General features: G+C 34.1%; 1 protein-coding gene across 2 annotated transcripts in view; it reads right to left on the bottom strand.

Annotated features, from left to right (window-relative positions):
* kra (basic leucine zipper and W2 domain-containing protein kra) overlaps positions 1–24,456 on the bottom strand; it is a 168,419-nt gene that overhangs the window by 68,801 nt on the left and 75,162 nt on the right. For both annotated transcript variants that reach the window (XM_090405613.1, XM_090405614.1), the window contains exon 4: positions 10,199–10,308. In XM_090405613.1, the coding sequence (XP_090261739.1) occupies positions 10,199–10,308 (110 nt within the window). The remainder of the gene's footprint in view (positions 1–10,198; positions 10,309–24,456) is intronic.

The following is a 24,456-nucleotide window of genomic DNA, read 5'->3' as shown; positions in this document are numbered from 1 at the left end:
ATGAGAAGAACTCTGGCCTTGTTTCTCCAGTGTTCTATGTCTCTAGCAAGCTTGTCAATGTGTAACTGAATAGGTTTTTTCTGTATTTAAGAGACCTTTATATAGCCTCTGCTTGTCCTGTCATATGCATCCTGCAGCCACAGAATAGATAATAAACTGAATATTTCAGGAGATGGTCCTGGTTTAAAGGATCAAAGTAGTGGTTGTGGTTTGATGAAAGGAGTAAACTGTTTTTAATTTTATACTCCATAAGATCTACAAAGTGATACAGCCAACATAGGGAAAAGAAATGAAACCTCTGACTTGCTCATGGGATCAGAGTTAGACCTTCATATAGCCTTTTAATCACCTTACTGGCCATTATGGATCAAATACGTATCCTCATACGCTTCATATCCATCATATATTTCAATGTAATATCAATGGTATTACAATTTTAATATGCACTTTGCATCCATGATAACCTTGATGTCTTGGCCGGTAGCGTGGTTAAGGAATGCCATCAACCAGGGGCTTCTGATCTAATGTCGAATCCTCACCCTTCCATGTAATACGCTACCCCCATTATCATAGCATGTATCCACCTGGATATTGAATGAACAAGAATACGCTGGTTTGGGACTTAGATGAACAAATTGATTGTGTGACATGGTGATATTTCAAAAATCTGCAGTTTTACTTGGTTCCACACGACACTGATTTGCTGTGGGTCATGTGACCTTTCATGTGAGGATCATATATATATATATTTTAAAAAAAAAGCTCTATTTTCATAAGTCAGGGCTCTCTTGTAATGTGACCAGATCTGCCTAATAAGAACCCAGTCGCATAAAATGTTCTACAGATGCAGCATATATTATCTCTGAGAGACCATTCAGGAGAAATCACCAGAGAATATTTCAAGGATGCTAATAAAAAAATATCATACAAAAAAAAAAAAAAAAAAAAAAAAACGTATGCTGACTTCAATAATTATATTGAAAGTTCAAAGAAGCATCAGAGATGGTGCAATGTCTCCAGATCCCCATGCAACAAAAATCATAACTCATCCTAAACCAGCTTATGAAGATTAGCAGAACACAAATAAATAGTGTAAACATGCTTATGATGTCAAAACAATACCAACTATCATTTTAGCAGCAATTCTAATAACATTGGTTATTAGAATCTAAAACCAAAGATGGTTTAAGACAATTGTGATTTTTGCTGCACTAAGTTGAGCAACACACCATCTCAAATGTCTCTTGGAACCTGCAAATAGTTACTCAACTGAATATACAGCATTCTATTGTACTTTCATATGTATTCATGTTAATCTTCATACTGCTGAAGTATGACTGTGCAGAAAACTAGTAAATTAAAAGCATTTAATTATGAGGTCATACCAATTTATTTCAATAGTATAAATAATAACCACAGGAGCCTCAAATTCTTCAGCAGTGGTCCTGGTCAACATATTATTACACATATACATAAAATGCAATTTATGTTAGTTGCGATGTGAAACAAAAACAACTACACCTAATCTAATTAATTTCTCTAATTTCCATGGTGAATACCAATATTTATCAAAATAAGTTTTCTACTTAGTTTGGTGAATTTGTAGATCTATTTTAATTTTTGAAACACTGTCTACAAATTTTTCAAAAATTATGACATTCAGAACCTCAGAGCACTCAAATATATGCACAGTATCTGAATACAAAATTGAAAATGATCAATGGGAAAACAAAAATTTTTCTAAGTTACTTTTATCAATCAGCAACAGTAAACTGCAGCTAACCTTCAGGGTTTATAAAATAATATGAAAGTACTCCATGAATTTAGTTGACTTTCAACTATTTTCCTCTAATCAATCTGTTTATCTGTCAGGACTTATGTACTTTCAGATCTCACGTTTTAGTCTTTAAAGTACAAATATGCCACAGTGACGCATTAAATCCACTTTGATTCTGGTCTTCCTCTCAGTCATTTTCCCTGCTATCCTGACATCAAACGTCTGGTTTCTAATCTTTCTTCTCCCATTCCGTTGAAACAACCATACCACCTTAGATTACAAATGTTCACATATTCCTGAATGCCAAGAACGTCATCCCTTCTTAATATAATTCTGCCATTGATACCATCTAGTTAATTTCCCTAATTTTTACAAAAACACATTATTGTCAATAAATGATCTTTGATAAAGTGTTTCATTCTTAACCTAACACTTGGATCAACAAGCCCAAATTGGTTTACAAATATCATGTATAATTGGTAATTTTCCCTTTGTGTGTGTGTATTCACCTGGCTCTGTACCACATCAGTTTTGCTTCTAGTCTACTTCCATATCGAATTCACCATCCTTACTAAAGATTTGCCTAAACAACTAAACTATTTTACTTTTACTTACACAGATTCTTCTTTCAGGATGCTCTTGAAATCTTATGTTTCTGCCTAATTTTCATGGTTTTTATTTTATTTTATTTTTTATTGGTGATTTTCGTACCAAATTTGCCACAGGGTCATTTCAAATCTAGTCAGACAAACCTGGACATGCAATTAATATATTTAGCAGCATAACATCATTTACATAAATTAAAGATCTGAGTTGCACATTTCCAACTTTAACATTAAGTTTAATTCTACTTTCCTTTATAATATGAACATACAGATGCATAACAGTAGGGATAGCATGCATTCAAATCTTACTCCCAAGAGTAACTTAAAAAATCTTTCTGTACTTCCTTCAAATTTAGACTTCTAATTTATATGGTTTTATAATGCTCAGTATAATACAATGGTGCATATAAATGTGTATATACGAAGGTGGTCTGAAAAGTTCTCGACCTAACAATGAAAAAAGGAATTTATAATTTAAAAATTATCTTTATTTTTCAACATAGACTAATACATTTATTCCAGCGATGCTCCAGCACCATTATCCAGTTCCTGTAGTGGTTCTCAGTAAGATCTGCAAAATACCACTCTACAGCTGCAATCACCTCTTGATTCGAAGAAAAACTGACCAGCAAGGAAGAGTTTTAGTTTGGGGAAGAGATAGAAGTCAGAGGGAGCCAAATCTGGGGAATAGGGTGGATGTTCCAACAATTTCATAGTGCAGATCCCTTCATTTTCCCCCCAATGCCAAAACACCTTTGTGGGCAGGTGCATTGTCCTGATGAAAGATGATTTTTTTCTTCTGCAAACCAGGTCTTTTCTCACGAATGTTTTCATCTAGTCTGGTTAAAAGATTAAAACAGTAACCGGGGAATAATATTCCCCGGTTACTGTTTTACCCTTTTCAAGATAATTAATAAACAAAATGCCTTTAGCATCGCAAAACACCAATGCCATGAATTTTCCTGCTGATGGAACTAACTCTGTCATCTTTGGTGCTGAACAGCCAGCTTCTGTCCACTGTTTGGATTCTGGTGTGTAATGGTGAATCCGCGTCTTATCCATAGTAATAAATCAACGCACAAAATCAGTTTTATTCTTGTTAAAACGCACCAAGCACTGTTTAGAGATTTTCATGCGAATGGGTTTTTGATCTGCTGTATCCTACGTGTTCTTTTAAAATGCCTATAGTCTCAGCAATTTCATGCACTTTGACTTGTCGGTCATCCAATACCATATCGTGCGCTTGATCAATGATTTCTGGTGGTGTCACTTTTTGGATGTCCTTCACGTGGATCATCATATTCAAGGCTGTACGGCCAGCATTTAAACTTAGCAGCCCATTTCTTAATTGCTGAAAATGAAGGAGAAGGCTGCCCATAAACTTTTATGAACTTTGAATGAATTTTTTTTGGTGTTAAACCTTCTTTTACAAAGAATTTTATAACCACACAATACTCAATTTTATCCATTTCAAGGGATACAGACAACACTTTTGGTTCAGATAGCTGTATAAAACAAACTACTTGATATAATGACTTGCAATTTTACATGGATGCTTATGACAGATGTACCAACTTAGAAAAAAAAAAATCGTGCCGATTGCTATCTATGATCGAGGCCGTAGGCAATCTGTACTATTATTAAAAATAGAGATGCACTTAAAAAGGAGAACTTTGTATCCTAAAAGATCTCAGGATGTTGAGGAAATGGTGCAACTTTTGTTAGTGTGGAATAATGATAAACCAATAACAGGTGACAGTATTTCGCAAATTATTTTGCAAAAAAAAAAAAAAAAAAAAAAGCTAAGCAACTACATAGTGACCTTAAGTGCTCAACACCATGATCTAGTGCTGACAACGATGATTTCAAAGCTAGTAGGGGATAGTTTGAGCATTTTAAAAAGTGAAGTGGAATCCATAGTGTAGTAAGGCATGGAGAGGCTGCTAAACAATTTGTGGATGAATTTAAAACTTATGTAGGGATGGAGGGATTTATTTCTCAGTGTTTAATTGTGACAGGACAGGACTTTTTAATTGTGACAGGATTTCTTGAAAAAGATGCCTAAGCAAACTTACATCAAACAAGAAGAGAAAGCACTGCCAGAACACAATCGATGAAGGAACAGTTAACTCTTTGTTAGTGTTTCACTCAGAAAATCCCAGGGTGTTTAAATTAAACAATGCAATAAGAGGTAAAATAGATGCTATGTGGAAATCTAAAAAACTATCTTGAAAAGAACAATCTAACTTTGAAAGAAATTCTTGTGCTGGACAATGCTCCTGCTCACCCCCACCTCATGATTGGAGGATAATTTGGACAAGCACAACTTTATACAAGTCAAATTTCTACCTCCTAATACCACTCCTCTTATCCAACTATGGATCAGCAGGTAACTTCCAATTTCAAAAAAACTTTATACAAAAGCTTTGTTTCAAAGTTGCTTCGAAGTGATGATATCTGACACGCAACTGACCCTCAGGGACTTCTAGAAAAGCACTTTAACATCTTGCACTGTTTGAGGCTTATAAAAAAAGCATGGGTAGGGAGTTTCTCTGAAAACTATGAAATCAGCCTGGAAAAAAATGTGGTCTGAATGTGTGACAGATACAGATTTTGAAGTTGTAGACATAGATTTCTGCAGTTTAGCAGTTTAAAAGAAAGATTTTGGTAATGTGACCACATGTTTATTAAGATAAATAAAGATAAACAAACCCAACAAGTTTCGTATGTTGTTGGACTTACATCTTCAGGGGTTACAGTGTTTAACTAAAAGTTTAAACACAAGAAATGAGAAATTATTAAAATAGTTCATTAGATGTTATGGCAGTCTAACTGTTCATCAAATTAAAAAATCCGAATGTAGTATCGATACATATGTTAATGCAGGCTATGTTTAAACAATGCTGGATGTTGTAAAGTTCACTCTGTCCAAGGTCTGACTTGGTATATTTTTTATGAATGCTGACCAAACTTAGCGTAGAATTAGGCCCTAGTTTTTGTTGCATTGTGTTGGGATTCTAAGCATGTTTGCAGCTTCCTTGAATTTTCTTGTGAAAGTTTTTTCAATATAAGACATGTTCGTTTTATGCCAAAGTACATTATGGCCGGAAGAAGTTGTGTGGGATGCTAGGCCTGATTTTTGTTTTTTCCTTTTGTGTGGGTCTTTTTGATGTTCGGTCATACGAATTTTCCCTGATCTTCCCGTCTGGTCTACATAACAGATGCCACAGGAAAAATAAATTTTATAGACACATGGTTTTTTTAAAGGGTGATGTGAAGGTTTTGGGGGATGTAGAAATCTTGATATTTTTTCTAGCAGCAGAAAAGTTACTTTAATGTTATGCTTGTATAGTAATTTGGCCAATTTGTCTGTAACATTCTTGATGTATGGAAGCGTAATTGAGTTCTTGAAATCTTGCTTTTGTGGGATGCTTGTAGGAGGTGTGTTGAGGATTTTCTTGATTATCTTAGGTTCAAACCATTACTTTTTTTTGAGGATCTGTGTTAAATAATGTAGTTCTTCATTCCACTTTTCTTCTGCGCTGGAAATATTGTAAGCTCTATATCTCAAGGTTTTTATTAAACCTTATTTTTTTGCATGAGGTGGTGGTGTGAGGCAGCATTAAGAAATCTTCCTGTGTTGGTGGGTTTTCTGTAAATGGAGAAAGATAATCTGTTTTCTTTCTCATTGATTTCTATTAGGATATCAAGGAAAGGTAGTTTTTTATGTTCTTCCTGTTCTAAAGTAAATTTTATGTTGTTGTGCAGATTATTAAGATAATCTTTAAAAGCAATGAGTTCCTCTGTCGTTCCTGGCCATATGATGAAAATATCGCCTACATAACGAAGACAAATTTTCGGTTTTTTATGATAGTTGTTTAATGCATTATTTTCAAAATTTTCCATATATAGATTTGCTAAAGCTGGGGGGGGGGGGGGGGGGGAGTTCTTTGCCAGTCCTTTTTGTTCCCAAAATTTGTCTTGATACATGAAAAACGTATTTTTTAAGCAATGTTTATATAGTTCTACAATGTCTGGAGGGAAAAGATCTTCAAGGATTCCCTATTTCATTTCTGGGAACATTTGTAAAAAGACCGACTACATCCAAACTTGCCAATATGTCTGAAGGTTCTATGCATATATCCTTTACCTTCTCAATGAAATGTACACTGTTCTTAATGAATGTTGTTTTTCCTTATGTGTGGTAAAATCATGTAGGTGAGGTGTTTTGCCAGATTTGAGGTCGGAGGGTCTCTTTCATCTATTATCGGTCTTAAAGGAGTATCTTTCTTATGTATTTTTGGTACTCTCGAGGACTATAACAAAAAAAAAAAAAAAAAAAAAAAAAAATTAAAATTCTTCTTGAAGATTCCAATACCTATACACCCTTAGACAGAGATCCCACTTGGCAAACTCACAATAAAACCAATGATCTAATTAAAAATATACCTAATTGAACTGAAGAACTAAAAATAACTCTACAATTAAAACACCCATTAGTTCCTAGAATATATGGAGTATATTTAACCAATCCTGGTAGACGTATATTCATGTCTTCTCAGCCAACAGAGAACAATAATCCTCTTCTGCTCAACTCCTAACATATTAGAAATCACAAATACACCAAACATGTTAGATGTTTTGTTTCTACATAATGTCTTTTCCATGGGTATTTCTGTGGCTGTTGCTCCACAGAATGAGCCAGTATTATTTCTCCACTTTCCTTAATAATAAACCTACAACAGGTGACAGTATTTGAGAAGCAATAATTTGCAAAAAAGCTAAGCAACTAATCATGGACACCTGCTGGTCAACTCATTAATAAATTTCTTTCTTTACTATAATCACTTGTACACACAGAGCATAGTTCGTTATGAAGAAATATTCTTTTGTCTTTACTCAACAATGAATGTTTCTAGCATGTTCAGTCACTTTGAATCAAATAGGAGTAGGAGCAGGGGTGAGATTAAGGGATTAGTGATGTCACAGGAATGCTTTGGGGGATGTCAGATGGTGGTTGCATCGGAAGTTTGAGGTTAAGGACAGGTGGTGATTGCAGCCGTTCTACAGCAAACGGGTGACTGATCAATTACCCTCCATACCATACCCATTTACTTGAGAATTCCTTGTTGGCAGAAAGTAGTCTTTTTTTTTTTTTTTTTTAAAAACAGATATGTCAAAGGACACCTTCAGAGATGAAATTCTTCATTTCCTTGTACTGTATACACATCAAGAATACAACTGGATGAATCGTCATTCGAAACATTCTTCTGTTATAAACATCAAAATTATGCTTTAAATACTTTATTTTGATTAGGAAAGGAATACAAATATGTGGCTGCCAAACAACTTGAAATATGTTTACCTTATTAAATTTTCTTTTATTTTTCAAGTTTTGAAAAACACTAAATGAGCTGTTGCCTATGCAAGGCTATACTATTAAGGAAAGAGTATCAACTTATATCAGGTGTTCATCGTTAGATCACTATCCAATTAGGATGCTACTGCATTCATACTAACTGCACCAATTACTTATTCTCTCTCTTACTAATGTAGGATAGCTGTTTGTGACTGGTGTCCCCATCTCTGTAACTGGAGGTCAGCAATTATAAAGTAGACTGCTGAAGTTTTCAGGATATTTCTCACTTTAATGGTACAGATCACAAATATTTAGATAATTATGAATTTTGGATTAGATTAATTTATTATAACATTAATGAATAAAAAACGTTAATTCTGGATTTTCATTTTGGTCACTTTTCTAGTTCCGGTTTTCTTGCCTGACATTATTGTTTGAATTTGTACTTTTTGTCATTGCTACAGTTACATTTTTTACCCTTCAATAGAAAACCACGTTGTACTGGCTACAAAATACAGAATATATATTCGTCCCCCACCAAACCAAGTAGCAACGTGTCAAAATTGGGATCAAAACCTTGATGTAGTCTCCATATCTCTTTACTTTTATCTCATTTTCTCATAGTTAACAAAGTTTGCTTTGATTCACACCTTTACAAATGATTCAGAATATGAGTTTGATTAACTTCTGAATATATTTTCTAGTTTTAATACAAAACATTTGAAATTTTATGCAGCACTTCCAACAGATGCATTCCCCCATATGTTTGTTATGAGTGCATTATTTTGTTATTGCAATGTTGACTAGTGTTTGTCAAATGTAAGTAAACTTGCTCTCAAACTAAACAAAATACACACAATGGTTTTAAAAATGCAATTAACTGGTGTTGAAGATTTCAATTTATAAAAAACTGTTATAGAACTGTTAACTCCTTTTCATACTAGATTTATTCCTGAGTAAAGAAACTTCTGAAAAACTCCCGACTCTAAAACACCAATCAAATCTATTTTATAAATATCACAGTCCAACCAAATCCAATAAGTTCATAAATTAAATAAATCCTTCACAAGGATTTTTTCTGGTTTTTTCCCTATGAACTTTAAATTTTAAAAGTTATGCTCAAGTCAACTAGTCATTCACTCTCATTGGTATTCAAAGATACTGAAGTAAATCAAACTGATTATACCTGATTTCACAGTAAACAGCACTAATTAGTAAATGTTTTCATTATGATCAGGAATATTTTGAATCCCAGATTTGCACGAAAGATGGAATAATCATCAAAATTTCAAGTATCTTTTAGAATTCCCATTGTAACAAAAAGTTTTAGTCTTCAAAGAGCAAAATTTTATATCTTGAGCTCAAACTTGGTTAAAATTTTTCAAAATGTTAATCATTCTCAACCTCAAAATTTTACTGAAGAATTTCTTCTTCTCTTCCATCCTCAAGGTGGGTTGAGTCCCGCATGAATAAGAGCCTTCTATCCAAAGCAACTACTTTGATATACTGAAGTTTTTTCTTCAAATTTTCACAATTCACTGTTCTACACTTAAAAAGGCAGAGGAAAGCCATGATAGTTTAAAGTTTCAGTTTAGATGTCTACAACTACAGTCAAAGCAAATAAGGCATAATGTCTGTCAGCGAATTTTGTAAATTATTTTATATTCAATTACTTACGTACATTCTCCTAGTTGGTTTATCTACTTTGCAGGAAAAACTGAAGAGAAACCAAAAACTCCTAGCATCCACACAAGTCAGTATGCTAGTTACTACTACTAAACAGCTATCTAATGCAACAATGGGTAAATGTCCCACTGCTTATGCTTGAAAACTGTAATGCACTTCAGCAACTGATAACAAGGAAATATCACAACAAAAATGACTGACTGTAGCTCAAACAATTAATAAAGTTTAAATCCAATTTACAACAAGGAAGTTTTCATTCAACATGATGGCATTACTTCCAACAGTACCATGCTCATAAAGACAAAGTTATCATGTTAAAATGAAATTTCCCATTTTTCTGATAAGTAATCAAGTTATAATATTCTAATTTCCTTTGTGGTCACCTCGCAGAACACAAACTTGTGGTGGCAAATAGAGGAGTAGTTTGTTATTGGGGATAGTTTACCAGAGTGAATATCTTTTATAATAGCATTGTACCTGTGCGAATTTTCTAAGGACTAATTTGGGGTAGTATATAATGAGAGTTGACTATATGTATCTTTTACTCACCAAGTTTAAAATAAAATCAAGGAAATGGAATTGCACAGTTAACATATGTGTTTACTGAAAAATGTAAAAATCTTACACTATATAAGAAAAGTAATTTAAGAATATTAATTCATTTTCATCTGTGACATTTGAATTTAATATTCAAATATTCCAGTGTTGTAGCTCTGTTAACATTTCATGTTAGTGACTGTTATAAATAAGTAACAAACCACCCTTCCTTACCTGGGCATAATTTTTTAATGTGTCCAGGTTATCCTGAGCTGTGAATATACACACATCAGTGCGTGAAGTTTTTGATGGATCTACATCAGGAGCAACAGTACCACCAGGGGCTAGTTGTACATAAAAAAAGGAATATTCAAAGACAGTTATACATTAAGAGAATTAGATTACATATAATATGCTAACATATAAATAAATATTAATACTTAAAAAAATTATTTGAATATTTCAAAAACACTGAATTATTAGTTTAAACCTACATAAACAATCAACTAATCCAAAAATTTAAAAAATATTTATTAATAATAGACATTTAAGAGCACAAAAATGTATACCTTAACCAAGCAAGAGCATTGAACCATCTCTGCTTAAGTCAGTTGGATATTGTTCCAAGAAATTGACTGACTGATTTGTGGTTTTATGTTGTAAGGATAGCAAAGGTGATACTGCACCAAGACGCAGGGCATTTACAAATAAATACTTATAAGGAGATAAATTAGCAAAAAAGATCAAATGCATGTACAAAGTAGCTACATATTAAAGATATTAATAAATAGTTATAAGATAAATGGGTAAAAATATGCGTACAAGGTTCAATATCAAAAATGCATATAAACAATATATAATCAAATGCAGTCGTCATCTGAACAAATTTAGGTATAGGTGTTTTATGTCCTGTTCCTGCTCTGCAGATGAGGTTGATCTTTCCATATTAATCTTGAACGTCCATGGTCTCTTCTTCCTGTGGGTTTATATTCTAGTGCAAGTTTAGTAATCCTATTGTTATTCATTCTTTGTGTATGGTGTAGCCAATTTTGCTGGTATTCTTCTATTTCTTGTATGATGCTTTTTGTATCTAATCATTCTCTTATTTCTGTGTTTTTCTTTTTATCTCATCTAGTGAGTCCCAGGAAAGGTCTTAGAAACTTCATCTATGCTGCTTCCAATCATTGTCTGTGTCTTTGTTTTAGAATCCAAGTTTCACTTCCAAATTTGAGAGATGTTTTAGAGGTTATATCATGTAATCTTAATTGAGTTTCTTTAGTCATGAATTTCCAAAATTTCTTTTAATTATGCCATTCATTCTATTGTAAATTTGTAGTTTTGCTTACAATTGTGAATTAGTATTGTATTGTGAGATTATATTTCTTAGGTAATGAATTCTATAACTTGTTCTATTATTTTATTGTTAAGCATAATTTTGACTTTTGGAATGGTGTTTTCACACATTGTCATAGCTTTTGTTTCAGAGATTTACATTTAAATTTTTTTTGCTATTTCTTTTTGATGGTTAGTTGCAATTTAGAGTTTCTCTTCTGCATGTGAAATTAGCACTTGATCACCAGCATCAAGCATTGTATTTAGCTGTATATTATTTGTTAGTTTAATTTCATCTTTGACAGAATTCTAAAAGAATTTTCAATTCTTTTAGGATTCTGTTTATGTAAATGTTGAATAGAATTGGGGATAAACCACAGCCTTGTCTTACTTCTTTATTTATAGTTATAGGTTCTGATAATGTTCAATCTACAAATTTGGTGCAAATTTTTGTTTCTCTGTATAGACTTTTTATTGCTTTAATTAATTAAGGAGGTATTTTGCATCTTGCAATATTTTCCAGAGTAGATTTCTGTTTAAATTATCATACTCTTTTTTTGTAGTCAATAAATAGAAGGAAAGTGGACAGGTTAAATTATTTTATTTTTTCTATGATCTGTTGCATTGTGAAAGAGGCATCTGTACATCCTCTCCCCCTTCTAAATAATTTTCTATATATTTAATTAGTCTGTTCTTTAAGATTTTTGCATATAGTTTAGATGCTGTTATTAAGAGAGAGTAATGTCTGTAATTTTCACATTTGTCTTGGGACCTTTTTTTGTGAATATTTATTACTACTCCAGTTTCCCATTCTTTTGGGACTTTTGATATTTCCAGATATGATTGAAGAGTTTAAGTAGGTTTACTTTTAAGCTATTGTCTGCATATTTGAAGAGACACATATTCCATCTAGGCCCCGGCTTTTTCTATTTCTGGATTTTTTAAAATTCTTTATCCAATCCTTCAATTACTATTTCTTCTGTACTTTCCTGTATATTGATATTGGCAACTAGTATATGATGATATGACTTCTGCATTACTTCCACCTTAGTATCACCACCTCTGGGTCTGGCTCTCACTGACGAGACCTCAATAAAGGTCGAAACCGGTCTAGGTAGTGATCCTTCCCTTAATGCATAGCATTATACATGTCTGCAAGGAGATCTGCTTTGCATTATGGGATACTAAGGCAAGTGATCAGAACTTACACCACCTTCACCACGAGTTGCCCCTGTCCTGAAAATACTTCAGGCACAAGCTTTGTTTGCTTACACTTGGATAATGGATTAAACAAAATATATAATTGGTCCTGTTCGTATCTTCAGTTTTGTGAGTTTTGTCATTGTTTTCTATTTCTTGTTTTTCATTCCACAATACTTTATAGTGTTCTATCCAATCCTCTTTGGAAATTAGATTATTTCTAATTGGTCATTTACTGCTGTTTTTGGTTGAAAATTTTAAAACCTGTTCTTTGTGGTAAGTGATATCCTGCTCTAATGAATTAACATATTTATTCCAATCTTCTCTGCATATACTTCTGGAAAGCTTTCTGACTTCAGCCTGTAGTTTCTAATATTGTACATAGTCACCAATGTTTTTATTCTGCAGATATATTTTAAAAGCCAGTTTTTTTCCTTTCGATTGTTTTAAGTCATCATTCCTTCCAAGTTCTTAGCCATTTTTTGCTTTTCCTTGATTTGTAACCTAAAATTTCTTCTGCTGCTTTTAGTATGGTTTCCATTATGTTACTCCAGTCAGTTTCAATATTGTTTGTGGTTGGTTTTATCTCTTATTCTGCTTTTATATAAGTTTCTAACACTCTCCTGTTCTAGGAGGTGAATTTTAAACTATATTAGATTCATTCTTTATCTTTCTTTCTTTCTTCTGAAGTATGTGGTTCTTTTTTATGAATTTAAATCTGCTTTTAACATGTGATCACTATCAATTTTGCTCCATCTAAAAACCCTTGTATCCTGGATATTATTATTTAGTGTGTTGTTAATAACAATGTGATCTATTACTGATTTAGTTCCTCTTGCTTCTCATGTGTACTTATGTATATTTTTATGCCTGAAATAAGTATTGCTGATTTTTAGATTGTTAAATATACAGAAGTCTCTAATAAAATTCCATTGTTATTGATTACCGATTCTCCCTCTAATCCAATGCAAATCTCCCATCAAGATCATTGCTTGCTGTAAAATCAAATGTGTTTGAATAAATTAATTCTTTATGCCTAACAAGAGCAAATTCCTCTCCTTCATTCCTATTGTTGACTAGACTGCCAATGTTAATTTCAGGCTTAATCACATGCAATTTGTCAGTGATTTCTGACATTACTACCACTAGTTAATTAGCATTGATCTTAAACTGTCAGTAGCCTGTATACAAGTACTGAAAAATAGTACAAACTGATCTAGCAGCTGCACCTACAATCTCAGCTCTGGGTAAAATATAATAAACAAGTTATCCTTTAAAATATGATCATACTAGGATAGCACTTTCGAGAAGAAATTTCTGAGTATGTACACATGCATGATCTAAAATCAACATTTACAGTACATCAGCAGCTGCAAAAACTACAACATATAGATTCCAGTTTCTTTTATTTAAAAATACAAAAAAAAAAAAGAACAGAAAATGTGAAAAAGTTACATCAAGATTTGTGTTAGATCCCGAATGAAGGAATCTTGCAAAGAAATCATTCATTCAGAATCTAACATACTAAACTATACAGACAAAGAGAAATACCTGCACATCAGCTGAAACTTCTTCACATATGTATAAAATGGCATTTATTTTATGTACCATTAATCTATTGCGATCATACTAAGATCGAATTAGAGAATGTGTTAAAAGAGGAATTTGTTAATATTATTTAAGCTTCACTTTAGCTGTATAGAATGATTGTGAGTCATCAGATAGAAATCAAGTAATAATCCTTAGAAGGTATACAATTACCCATGCCTAGCGTAACGCCACCGACAAAAGCTTACGCGGAATGTACATCGACATGAATTCAAGAGTATAAGAGCAAAGGGAAGAAGAGATGTAGGTCGTGTGCAAAAGGGACTCCGAAAAAAGGGGGCGCTCGAACGAAGAATATAAGGAAATGAGTGTCATTTCAGCTCTCTTCTGTATTCGTTTTCCTGGTTCGGAAGTTAGTCGGTGGTTCGAGTAAGGGGGGATGAAGCGTCAGTGCTATGATGTCAGATGACGAGCTTTCCTGAGAATGCTGTAGGATTCCACGCAGAGCTGAAATTTCCAGTCCTAGCAGAATCGAGCCCTCGCTGAGAAGTCCCATCGAGAGGAATAGAGATGTTTCCCGAAACGCAAGAAAATCGAGTCCGTGATTGACAGTAATTATGAAGATAGCCTAGCCTCTACGCTGGTGTAAGGACAGCCAATAAGCAAGAGGTGACCAGACGTACACGTGGTGCTGAGAGACGTCCTGTGAGAGGGAAAAAGTTCGATAAAGTAGAATTACTCTATTTTGTGTTTAGAATTCCTCAGAAGAGAGAAAATTATATGTAAATGTAAATTATGAACATTATTCTAAAGAACTTTGTGGACAGGCTAATTAGATAGTTAACCTCCTTCTGAGAATAAGAAGAATTGTTTGGAAGAAGTCTTTTGTGTTGAATGTGATTGAGTTAATTTAATGAGATTAGGATTTGGAATTTTAGTAACTGAGTAATATTAGAATGTTAGTTTATATTATCTTATGAATAGGTTGCAGAAGGGAATATTAGTTTAACATCATATCATTTGCAATCTATCCCAATTTTCAATTAGTGTTTTACGATGCTTTATAACCTTTGATTTAATTTAGAGTATGTTAATCTCTTAACTCGAGTTTCCTTATTTAATATTGAGTCAAATTGAATGTATGAATTTTTTTGGGGGTATTTTGTTTTGAAATTCCAATAAACATGTCATATTTACCTAAACCTGAGTCATGCCTGATTTCCAAACTACTGCTTATAGAAATAGAACCTCTTTTGGCAGGAAGGAATTAGAAAGTGTATATAATTATAGATTTAGTCACGACTGCAGTCTGAATCTATAAGTCCTTGTTAAAGTAAATTACTGTGTTAGAACGCCTCAGAATCTAGTATTGTCTTCCTGAGCAAGGATCTTTTCTGCTATAGGATACTGGCTGGCACAGCATAATATAAATTTGCTAGTATCCGAAGAGGAAACAATCCTAGATGTAAATATATTATGCCCAATATCTAAAGAAGTGAATTAGCAATTGAAAGAAAGAAAGGGATGTATAAATCAGTAAAATATAGAGAAAGCAATGCCATAACATTTGCTAATGATTCAATAACAAACGAATTCTGAAAGAACACATTCAGATGAAATTTTTGTGCAAATGTTTGTACAAAATTAGGGATGTTTTGAAAGTAGTAGCTTTCTTAAATTTGATTTTTTGAATAAAAATAAAGTAACTGTTTATAAACAGAAATAAAAGCATAACTAAAAATGGTTAATTTTTATACTCCCTTTTTCCTGAATGTGTGTGTGGGGGGGGGTTGCTTCGGGATCAATGCTAAACAAATCAGGAGACTTCCACATAGCCTTTTGAGGAAGTCAACACTAGATTCGACCCCCTCACCTTCTTATGGTGCAACCTGTTAGTAAGTATCTGTCTGTCTACCAGGATACTGAATGAAGAACAGGGTGACCATTTGGAATTTAGCCAACCAAATTGTTGGCCAGCTTTTGTTGCTAGCTACATTATGTTGACAGCATGATGATGATGTAGCTAGCATTGGGCTGGAACAACCTACATATTCATCACCATCAGCAGAATTCAGGATTGGAATCATCAATGTAAGTGAAGTTGACAAATAATATTGTTTCATTCCTTACCCAAGTGTAAGGAAACAGTTTGTACGTAAACTATCCTCATGAGTAGTCCACTTGTACACAGAGGCTTGTTGACTTCAAATCAACTTAATATCCCATAATACAAAGTACACTTCCTTTTGAAAGTGTACTTTGCATTATGTTGATCAAAAACAGGAAAGCTAGAACTTTCCCGTTTTCTTTTCTGTTTCATCTCTCAGTTCTCACGACAGTGGTTTGAACACTATCGTGCATAAAGCTAGTTTTCTGATTTCTTTTCACACCAGCGTCGTTGGCCAATGGGTTAGAGCAGGGGTGGCCAACATATGGCGCATGCGCTAAAAGCGGCGCACTGAACCCCAGAGAAAAATTTTAAAAAATTTTGTACATGATTTATATATATAAACACACAATTAACCTACCACTGAATTCTAGAGTGCGCACTTATTATACTTGTTTGATCTTGAAGCAACAGGCACCGGCAAATGCTGACATGTGTCACCAGTTACTAAATCAGTTTACAGCTGACTCGTGTTATAACGTTCGATGAACTTCTGATTCGATGTGAGTGAACAATTCTGTGTTTTCAAACTTATATGTTTTTATTAATAGTGCTTTAAGTTTAAGATAAGATGTCTGTTTTCATGAAGACTTAATATAGTTCTGTAAATTTAAAAATAAATTTTTCCATTTTGAACGTGTAGGTCAAGTTTTTGCCCGCTCCCCTAATTTGCTGATTACTGAAACCTGCAATTATTCGGTGTATTTGTACGTGTGCGTTTTTATGTTTTTTTTTTTTTATACAATATCTTTCCTTTTTATTTACGTATAGTAGGTTTATTCCTAAAATTTAACTGATCATCAGCAAAGCTTTCGTAACGAGGATGTTTGGGTTGTGTGTGTGATTGCCAGCTGATTGACTGTTTTATGGCAGGAAGCCATAAAACAGCTTTTCATTGGAATTATCATTATCTCTGGAATTATCATTTCATTATCTCGTATTTCATTGGACATAATATATTACGAGAGAGAGACGAAAACTCTCTATGAAAAAAAAAAAAATATATATATATATGATTTTTAGACTTATAGAACTGTATTAGGCCTTCATGAAAACAGGAATCTTATCTTAAACTTGTAGAACTGTTTTTGAATGTTCATAATGTTTAAAACAATAAAATAATTTAAATAAATTATTTAATAATAAGCTTTACTTTTTGAAATATTTTTTTTTTTACAGTCAGTTACCCATTACTTCATCATCATCATCATCAAATTCCTGCCATGTACCCTCAAGGGGTGTACAGGATATGACAGTACTACATGAAAAAATTACATCATTACTAACTTCCTATCTACAATTTTCCTCCAAATCAGTCTGCTACTTGTCAAGACTCCAACATTATCAGATCTTATATTTCTATCGTCTAAGGCACTTTGTACCGTATCAATCCACCTATATCTTGGTCTTCCTCTGGGTCGTTTTGCTGCCACCCTGGCAGAGAACACTTGTTTTGCTAATCTTTCCTCTCCCATTCTATTTAAGTGACCATACCACCTGAGATTAGCTCTGCTAACTAACGCAATCCTGGATGCTGACAATGTCAAGTTCTTTCATAATATCCTCATTTTTAATATGATATTGCCATTGATGCCATCTGTTCATGCCTCTAATCTTTCTCAGGACTCTCATATCTGTGGTCTCTAGTCTTTGGTCAAGTGTTTTACTTCTAACCCAGCTCTCAGATCCATAAGTTAAAACTGGTTTGAACACTGTCTTGTATACAGCTAATTTAGTGTTCTGACTAATTTCTCTCTTATTCCATATGAATTTATTCAATTGACTTCCCACCATACCAGCTTTGCTGATTCTGTTGTCAATTTCTATATTTAATTTACCATCTTCAGTAAAAATCGTGCCTAAGTAACTGAAATGTTTTACTTGTTCCACAGGTTCTCCATTCACAACACAGTTGACATTTTCAATGATTCTGCCTATTTTCATTATCTTTGTCTTTTTATTGCTGACCTTCATACCATATCTATTACAACAGCTATTCAATTTAGTCAGAGAATCTTGCAGACTTGTAGCGGATTTATTTAGAAGTATAACATCATCCGCATAAAGAAAAGGGCTGACATTAACATCTCCAGTTGATATCAGGTTTAATACCACATTCCTTCATAATATGATCCATATAGATAATGAATAACAGAGGGGATAATGTACATCCTTCTCTCACACCAGATTTAACATTAAACTATCTTCCTGTACTTCCTTCAATTCTAACTGCTGACTTACAACTCAAATAAAGACTAAGTATTACTTGATATAATGCCTCATTGACACCATATAACTGCAGTGTATTGAATAGCTTCTCTCTCTTGGCACCTTGTCATATGCCTTTTCCAAATCGACAAAACTTAAATACAGATCTTTGTTATATTCTCATGCTTTCTCAACTATTTGTCGTAAAGTGAAGATCTGATCCTGACAGCCTCTATTTGGCCTGAATCCAGCTTGTTCTTCACCAAGCTTTTCTTCCACAATTCTTCTCAACTGTTTCTCAAGTATACTTGCATAGATCTTGCCAGGAACACTCAGTAGGTAAATACCTCTGTAATTCTCACATGCAGTTTTATTTCCCTTTTTATATATGGGTACTATGAGAGCTCTACTCCAATCATCGGGAATTCGTCCCTCTGTCCAGGCTTTCTGAACTATGCAGTGCAGCCACTGTAAGACTCTTATACCACCATACTTCAGCATTTCTGGTCGAATATCATCTACTCCTGCTGCCTTTCCACATTTCAAGCCTTTGATGGCTTTTTCTACTTCAAGTATGGATATGTATTCCTGACTGCATGCCTGGTCAGTGTTTTTTATCACTGTGCTGTCATCACTGCTTCTTTCATTTAGCAATTTTTCAAAGTAATTACTCCATACTTCAAGGATATCTTTTTCTCCTGTTTTCATGTCACCTTTATCATCTCTAATTCCTTTTACAGCACTCTTTCCTCCATTCCTAAGCTTCTTCAACAACCTCCAGAATATTTTGCCACCTTCTTGATATTTATTTTCTATATTCTTGCCAAAGTCCTCCCATGACTTTTGTTTAGCTAGTTTTACACACTGTTTAGCTTTCTTACATTTGTCTCTGTATTCTCTAAGAATAAAAGCTGACATATTTGCCAGGAACTTTTGATATGCTTTCTTCTTTTCCTTCACTGCCTCTTTAACTTCCTGCGTCCACCAGGGAGTTCTGATTTTTTTATCCTTGCACACAACCTCACCACATGCCTCTCAGGCAGAATCAATCAATGTTTTCTTCAGAGTTTGCACTGAATCTCCAAGGTTTGATTCCTGTTCTCAAACTCTTTCATTTTCTTTTCAATAATCTTTCTGCATTTTAGTCTACAGTTCACATCTGAGAGCTGCTCAACTTTTATTCGCTTTAAAACTTTCTTACATGTTATTCTTTTCAATATGAAATTCAATTTTATCCTGCTCAAAACTAAATAGTGATCACTTCCAATTTCAAATCCTCTGTACACTCTGATGTCCTGCACCAGAGAGAAAACATCACTATCAACAATAACATAGTCAATGAGACTTTTGTTATTCCTAGCCTCTTCTCTCCATGTGAATTTGTGCACATTTTTATGTTGGAACATGGTGTTAGTAATAACCAGTCCATGTGCTGAGCAGAAATCCAACAGATATTTGCCATTATTATTAGCTATTATTATTCTCTACCCATTACTTTGCAAAAGAAAATGAGCAGAAGAAAAGCAGAAGGTGATAGCAAGTGCCAGTTTAATGAACCGTGGGAAAATGAGTTCTTATTTATTGCGGGTCCTTCAGGAAAACCATTGTGCATTGTTTGTGAAAGCACTCTCTCAGATAATAGAAGACATTATCTTAACAGACACTATAGAAAACATCAAGCTGAATTAGAAGAAAAACTGAAGTTAGTTCCTGTGTCTGAGTTGCGGAAAGAATATATGATTAAGAAAAAGGAAGAAAAAATATATTTGTGAAATGAAGTTGTGAAAGTGTGGCAATGCTGGAGACGTCTTATGAAACTGCCTTTGTGTTGGCTAAAAAACACAAGCCTTTCTCTGATGGAACGGAAGTTTTTAAGCCCTGTCTCGAAAAATTTGCAAAATGTCTTGGTGATAAGAACGTTGAAAGAAAAGTAAACCAAATTGCTCTGTCCAAGCAAACAATTACAAGACACACCGAAGAATGTTCCAATGATGTTACTCAGCAATTGAAAGACCGTGTTCATGCTTGTTCTTTCTTTTCTTTAGCCTTGGACGAATCCACTGATATATGTGACGTAGCCCAATTAAGCATTCTTATAAGAGGAATCGATGGTAATTTTAACATCTTTGAAGAACTTATCGGTCTTGAGTCACTTCATGGAAAAACCAGAGGGTCAGACATATTTGACAAAGTAAAGTCATGTCTAGATAATCAACAACTAGATTCTAGTAAGCTCATCAGTGTTTGCACTGATGGAGCACCATTAATGGTAGGTAGAGTTTCAGGGACTGTAACTTTACTTGAAAGGTTTTTAGGTCGTTCTCTACTAAAGAATCGCTGTGTGGAAAAACTAAATTTGAAGCATGTTATGATACCAGTCGTAAAGTGTGAATAAAATTAGAGCAAGAGAGTTAAACAGAAGAGAATTCAGAGAATATTGTGAACTGCTAGATATGGAATATTTTTTTAAAAAATTTTTTTTTACAAAATTTCATGCCGGCTGGGTCGTCGCCCGGTTAAACAAGGCCCCCGTTGTTTTTGCCAGGAAACAAGGGCGAACAGCAAAAAGTCAGCTACTGGAACAAATCTGAAAACAAACCCCAACTCAACATCACAAGAGTTAAAGATCGGTACTATCAACGTAAGAAGCCTGAATGGCAAAGAAATGGAGCTAGCTGAGGAATTAGATAAGTACCAGATCGACATAATAGGGGTGACTGAAACAAAAAAGACCAAAACTGGTGAGATCTTTCTGAGCAATAAATACAAAATATTATATTCAGGCAATGACAATCAAGGAAAAGAAGGAGTAGCCATAGTATTCAACACAAAATACGAGGCTAATCTTCTTGAATGGCAGTCAGTCTCAAGTAGAGTAATGTGGGCAAATATGAAAATGGGGAACTGGACAATGAGACTTATTTGTGCCTATGGTCCCACAGAAGGTTCTACTAAGGTAGAAGTGGAGGAATTTTTTGATGCTTTAGAAAAAGCAACTGACACAATGAAAAAGGAAAAGTTGGTTTGTTGGGGATATAAATAGCAGAGTAGGAAATGATTGTGAGACATATAAAAATATTTCGGGAAAATTTGGAGAAAAGAGCAAAGCTAATAATAATGGCAAATATAATACCTGTTGGATTTCTACTCAGGACATGGACTGGTTATTACTAACACCATGTTCCAACATAAAAATGTGCACAAATTCACATGGAGAGAAGAGGATAGGAATAAGAAAAGTCTCATTGACTATGTTATTGTTGATAGTGATGTTTTCTCCCTGGTGCAGGACACCAGAGTGTACAGAGGATTTGAAATTGGAAGTAATCACTATTTAGTCTTGAGCAGGATAAAATTGAATTTCATATGGAAAAGAATAACGTGTAAGAAAGTTTTAAAGCGAATAAAAGTTGAGCAGCTCTCAGATGTGAAATGTAGACTAAAATACACAAAGATTATTGAAGAAAAAATGTAAGAGTTTGAAAACAGGAACCAAACCTTGGAGATTCAGTGGCAAACCTTGAAGAAAACCATGATTGATTCAGCCAGAGAGGAATGTGGTGAGGTTGTCTGCAAGGCTAGAAAAATCATGACTCCATGGTGGACAGAGAAAGTTAAAGAAGTAGTGAAGGAAAAGAAAAAAAGCATATCAAAAGAAAAAAAGCATATCAACAAGCTGACAAATAAGTCAGCTTGTGCTCTTAGAGAATACAGAGACAAACGTAAGAAAGCTAAACAGTGTGTAAAACTAGCTAAACAAAAGTCATGGGAGGACTTTGGCAAGAATATAGAAAATAAATATCAAGAAGGTGGCAAAATATTCTGGAGGTTGTTGAAGAAGCTTAGGAATGGAGGAAAGAGTGCAATAAAAGGAGTTAGAGATGATAAAGGTTACATGAAAACAGGAGAAAAAGATATCCTTGAAGTATGGAGTAATTACTTTGAAAAACTGCTATATGAAACAAGCAGTGATGACAGCACAGTGATAAAAAACACTGACCAGGCATGCAGTCAGAAATACATATCCATACTTGAAAATATCCATACCATCAAAGGCTTGAAATGTGGAAAGGCAGCAGGAGTAGATGATATTCGACCAGAGATGCTGAAGTATGGTGGTATAAAAGTCTTACAGTGGCTGCACTGCATAGTTCAGAAAGCCTGGACTGAGGGACGAATTCCCGATGATTGGAGTAGAGCTCTCATAGTACCCATATATAAAAAGGGAAATAAAACTGAATGTGAGAATTACAGAGGTATTTCCCTACTGAGTGTTCCTGGCAAGATCTATGCAAGTATACTTGAGAAACGGTTGAGAAGAATTGTGGAAGAAAAGCTTGGTGAAGAACAAGCTGGATTCAGGCCAAATAGAGGCTGTCAGGATCAGATCTTCACTTTACGACAAATAGTCGAGAAAGCATGGGAATATAACAAAGATCTGTATTTAAGTTTTGTTGATTTGGAAAAGGCATATGACAAGGTGCCAAGAGAGAAGCTATTCAATACGCTGCAGTTATATGGTGTCAATGGGGCATTATATCAAGCAATACTTAGTTTTTATTTGAGTTGTAAGTCAGCAGTTAGAATTGAAGGAAGTACAGGAAGATGGTTTAATGTTAAATCTGGTGTGAGACAAGGATGTATATTATCCCCTCTGTTATTCATTATCTATATGGATCACATTATGAAAGAAAGTGGTATTAAACCTGATATCAAAATTGGAGATGTTAATGTCAGCTCTTTTCTTTATGCAGATGATGTTATACTTCTAAATAAATTCGCTACAAGTCTGCAAGATTCTCTGACTAAATTGAATAGCTGTTGTAATAGATATGGTATGAAGGTCAGCAATAAAAAGACAAAGACAATGAAAATAGGCAGAATCATTGAAAATGTCAACTGTGTTGTGAATGGAGAATCTGTGGAACAAGTAAAACATTTCAGTTACTTAGGCACGATTTTTACTGAAGATGGTAAATTAAATATAGAAATTGACAACAGAATCAGCAAAGCTGGTATGGTGGGAAGTCAATTGAATAAATTCATATGGAATAAGAGAGAAATTAGTCGGAACACTAAATTAGCTGTATACAAGACAGTGTTCAAACCAGTTTTAACTTATGGATCTGAGAGCTGGGTCAGAAGTAAAACACTTGACCAAAGACTAGAGACCACAGATATGAGAGTCCTGAGAAAGATTAGAGGCGTGAACAGATGGCATCAATGGCAATATCATATTAAAAATGAGGATATTATGAAAGAACTTGACATTGTCAGCATCCAGGATTGCGTTAGTTAGCAGAGCTAATCTCAGGTGGTATGGTCACTTAAATAGAATGGGAGAGGAAAGATTAGCAAAACAAGTGTTCTCTGCTAGGTTGGCAGGAAGACGACCCAGAGGAAGACCAAGATATAGGTGGATTGATATGGTACAAAGTGTCTTAGACGATAGAAATATAAGATCTGATAATGTTGGAGTCTTGACAAGTAACAGACTGATTTGGAGGAAAATTGTAGATAGGAAGTTAGTAATGAAGTAAATTTTTCACGTAGTACTGTCATATCCTGTACACCCCCCTTGAGGGTACATGGCAGGAATTTGATGATGATGATGATGAGATATGGAATATGGTGATCTCATCCTTCATTGTGAGGTACACTGGCTTTCTAAAGGACAAGTTCTCAGTATATTTTGGAAGCTGAAAGCAAGTGTTCGTAATTTTCTGGAAGAGAAGGATGAGCTGCATGAGAAAAAAGTCCTGTTGTGTGATGAGAAATAGCTATTTGATTTAGCATTTTTAGTTGATATTACCAGCCACCTCAATGATATAAATTTGAAACTGCAGGGCAAGAACAAATTGTTTCCTAGCTTAGTAAATGACATCAGTGCATTCAAAATGAAATTAAAACTGTTCATCTCCCTCCCAGTTAGAAAACTGGGATTTAAGTCAATTTCCACATTTAAAAGAACATAGTGAATCTGTTGAAGATAACGGCAACCAGAATATACTGAGAAACTCAGATTATTGCAAGAGTC

This window comes from Typopeltis vanoorti, chromosome 15 (assembly GCF_054136105.1).
Source record: "Typopeltis vanoorti isolate ZY-2024b chromosome 15, IOZ_Tvanoo_1.0, whole genome shotgun sequence".
In the NCBI taxonomy this organism is placed as follows: domain Eukaryota; kingdom Metazoa; phylum Arthropoda; class Arachnida; order Uropygi; family Thelyphonidae; genus Typopeltis; species Typopeltis vanoorti.
This window is presented reverse-complemented; position numbering and strand designations above follow the sequence as displayed.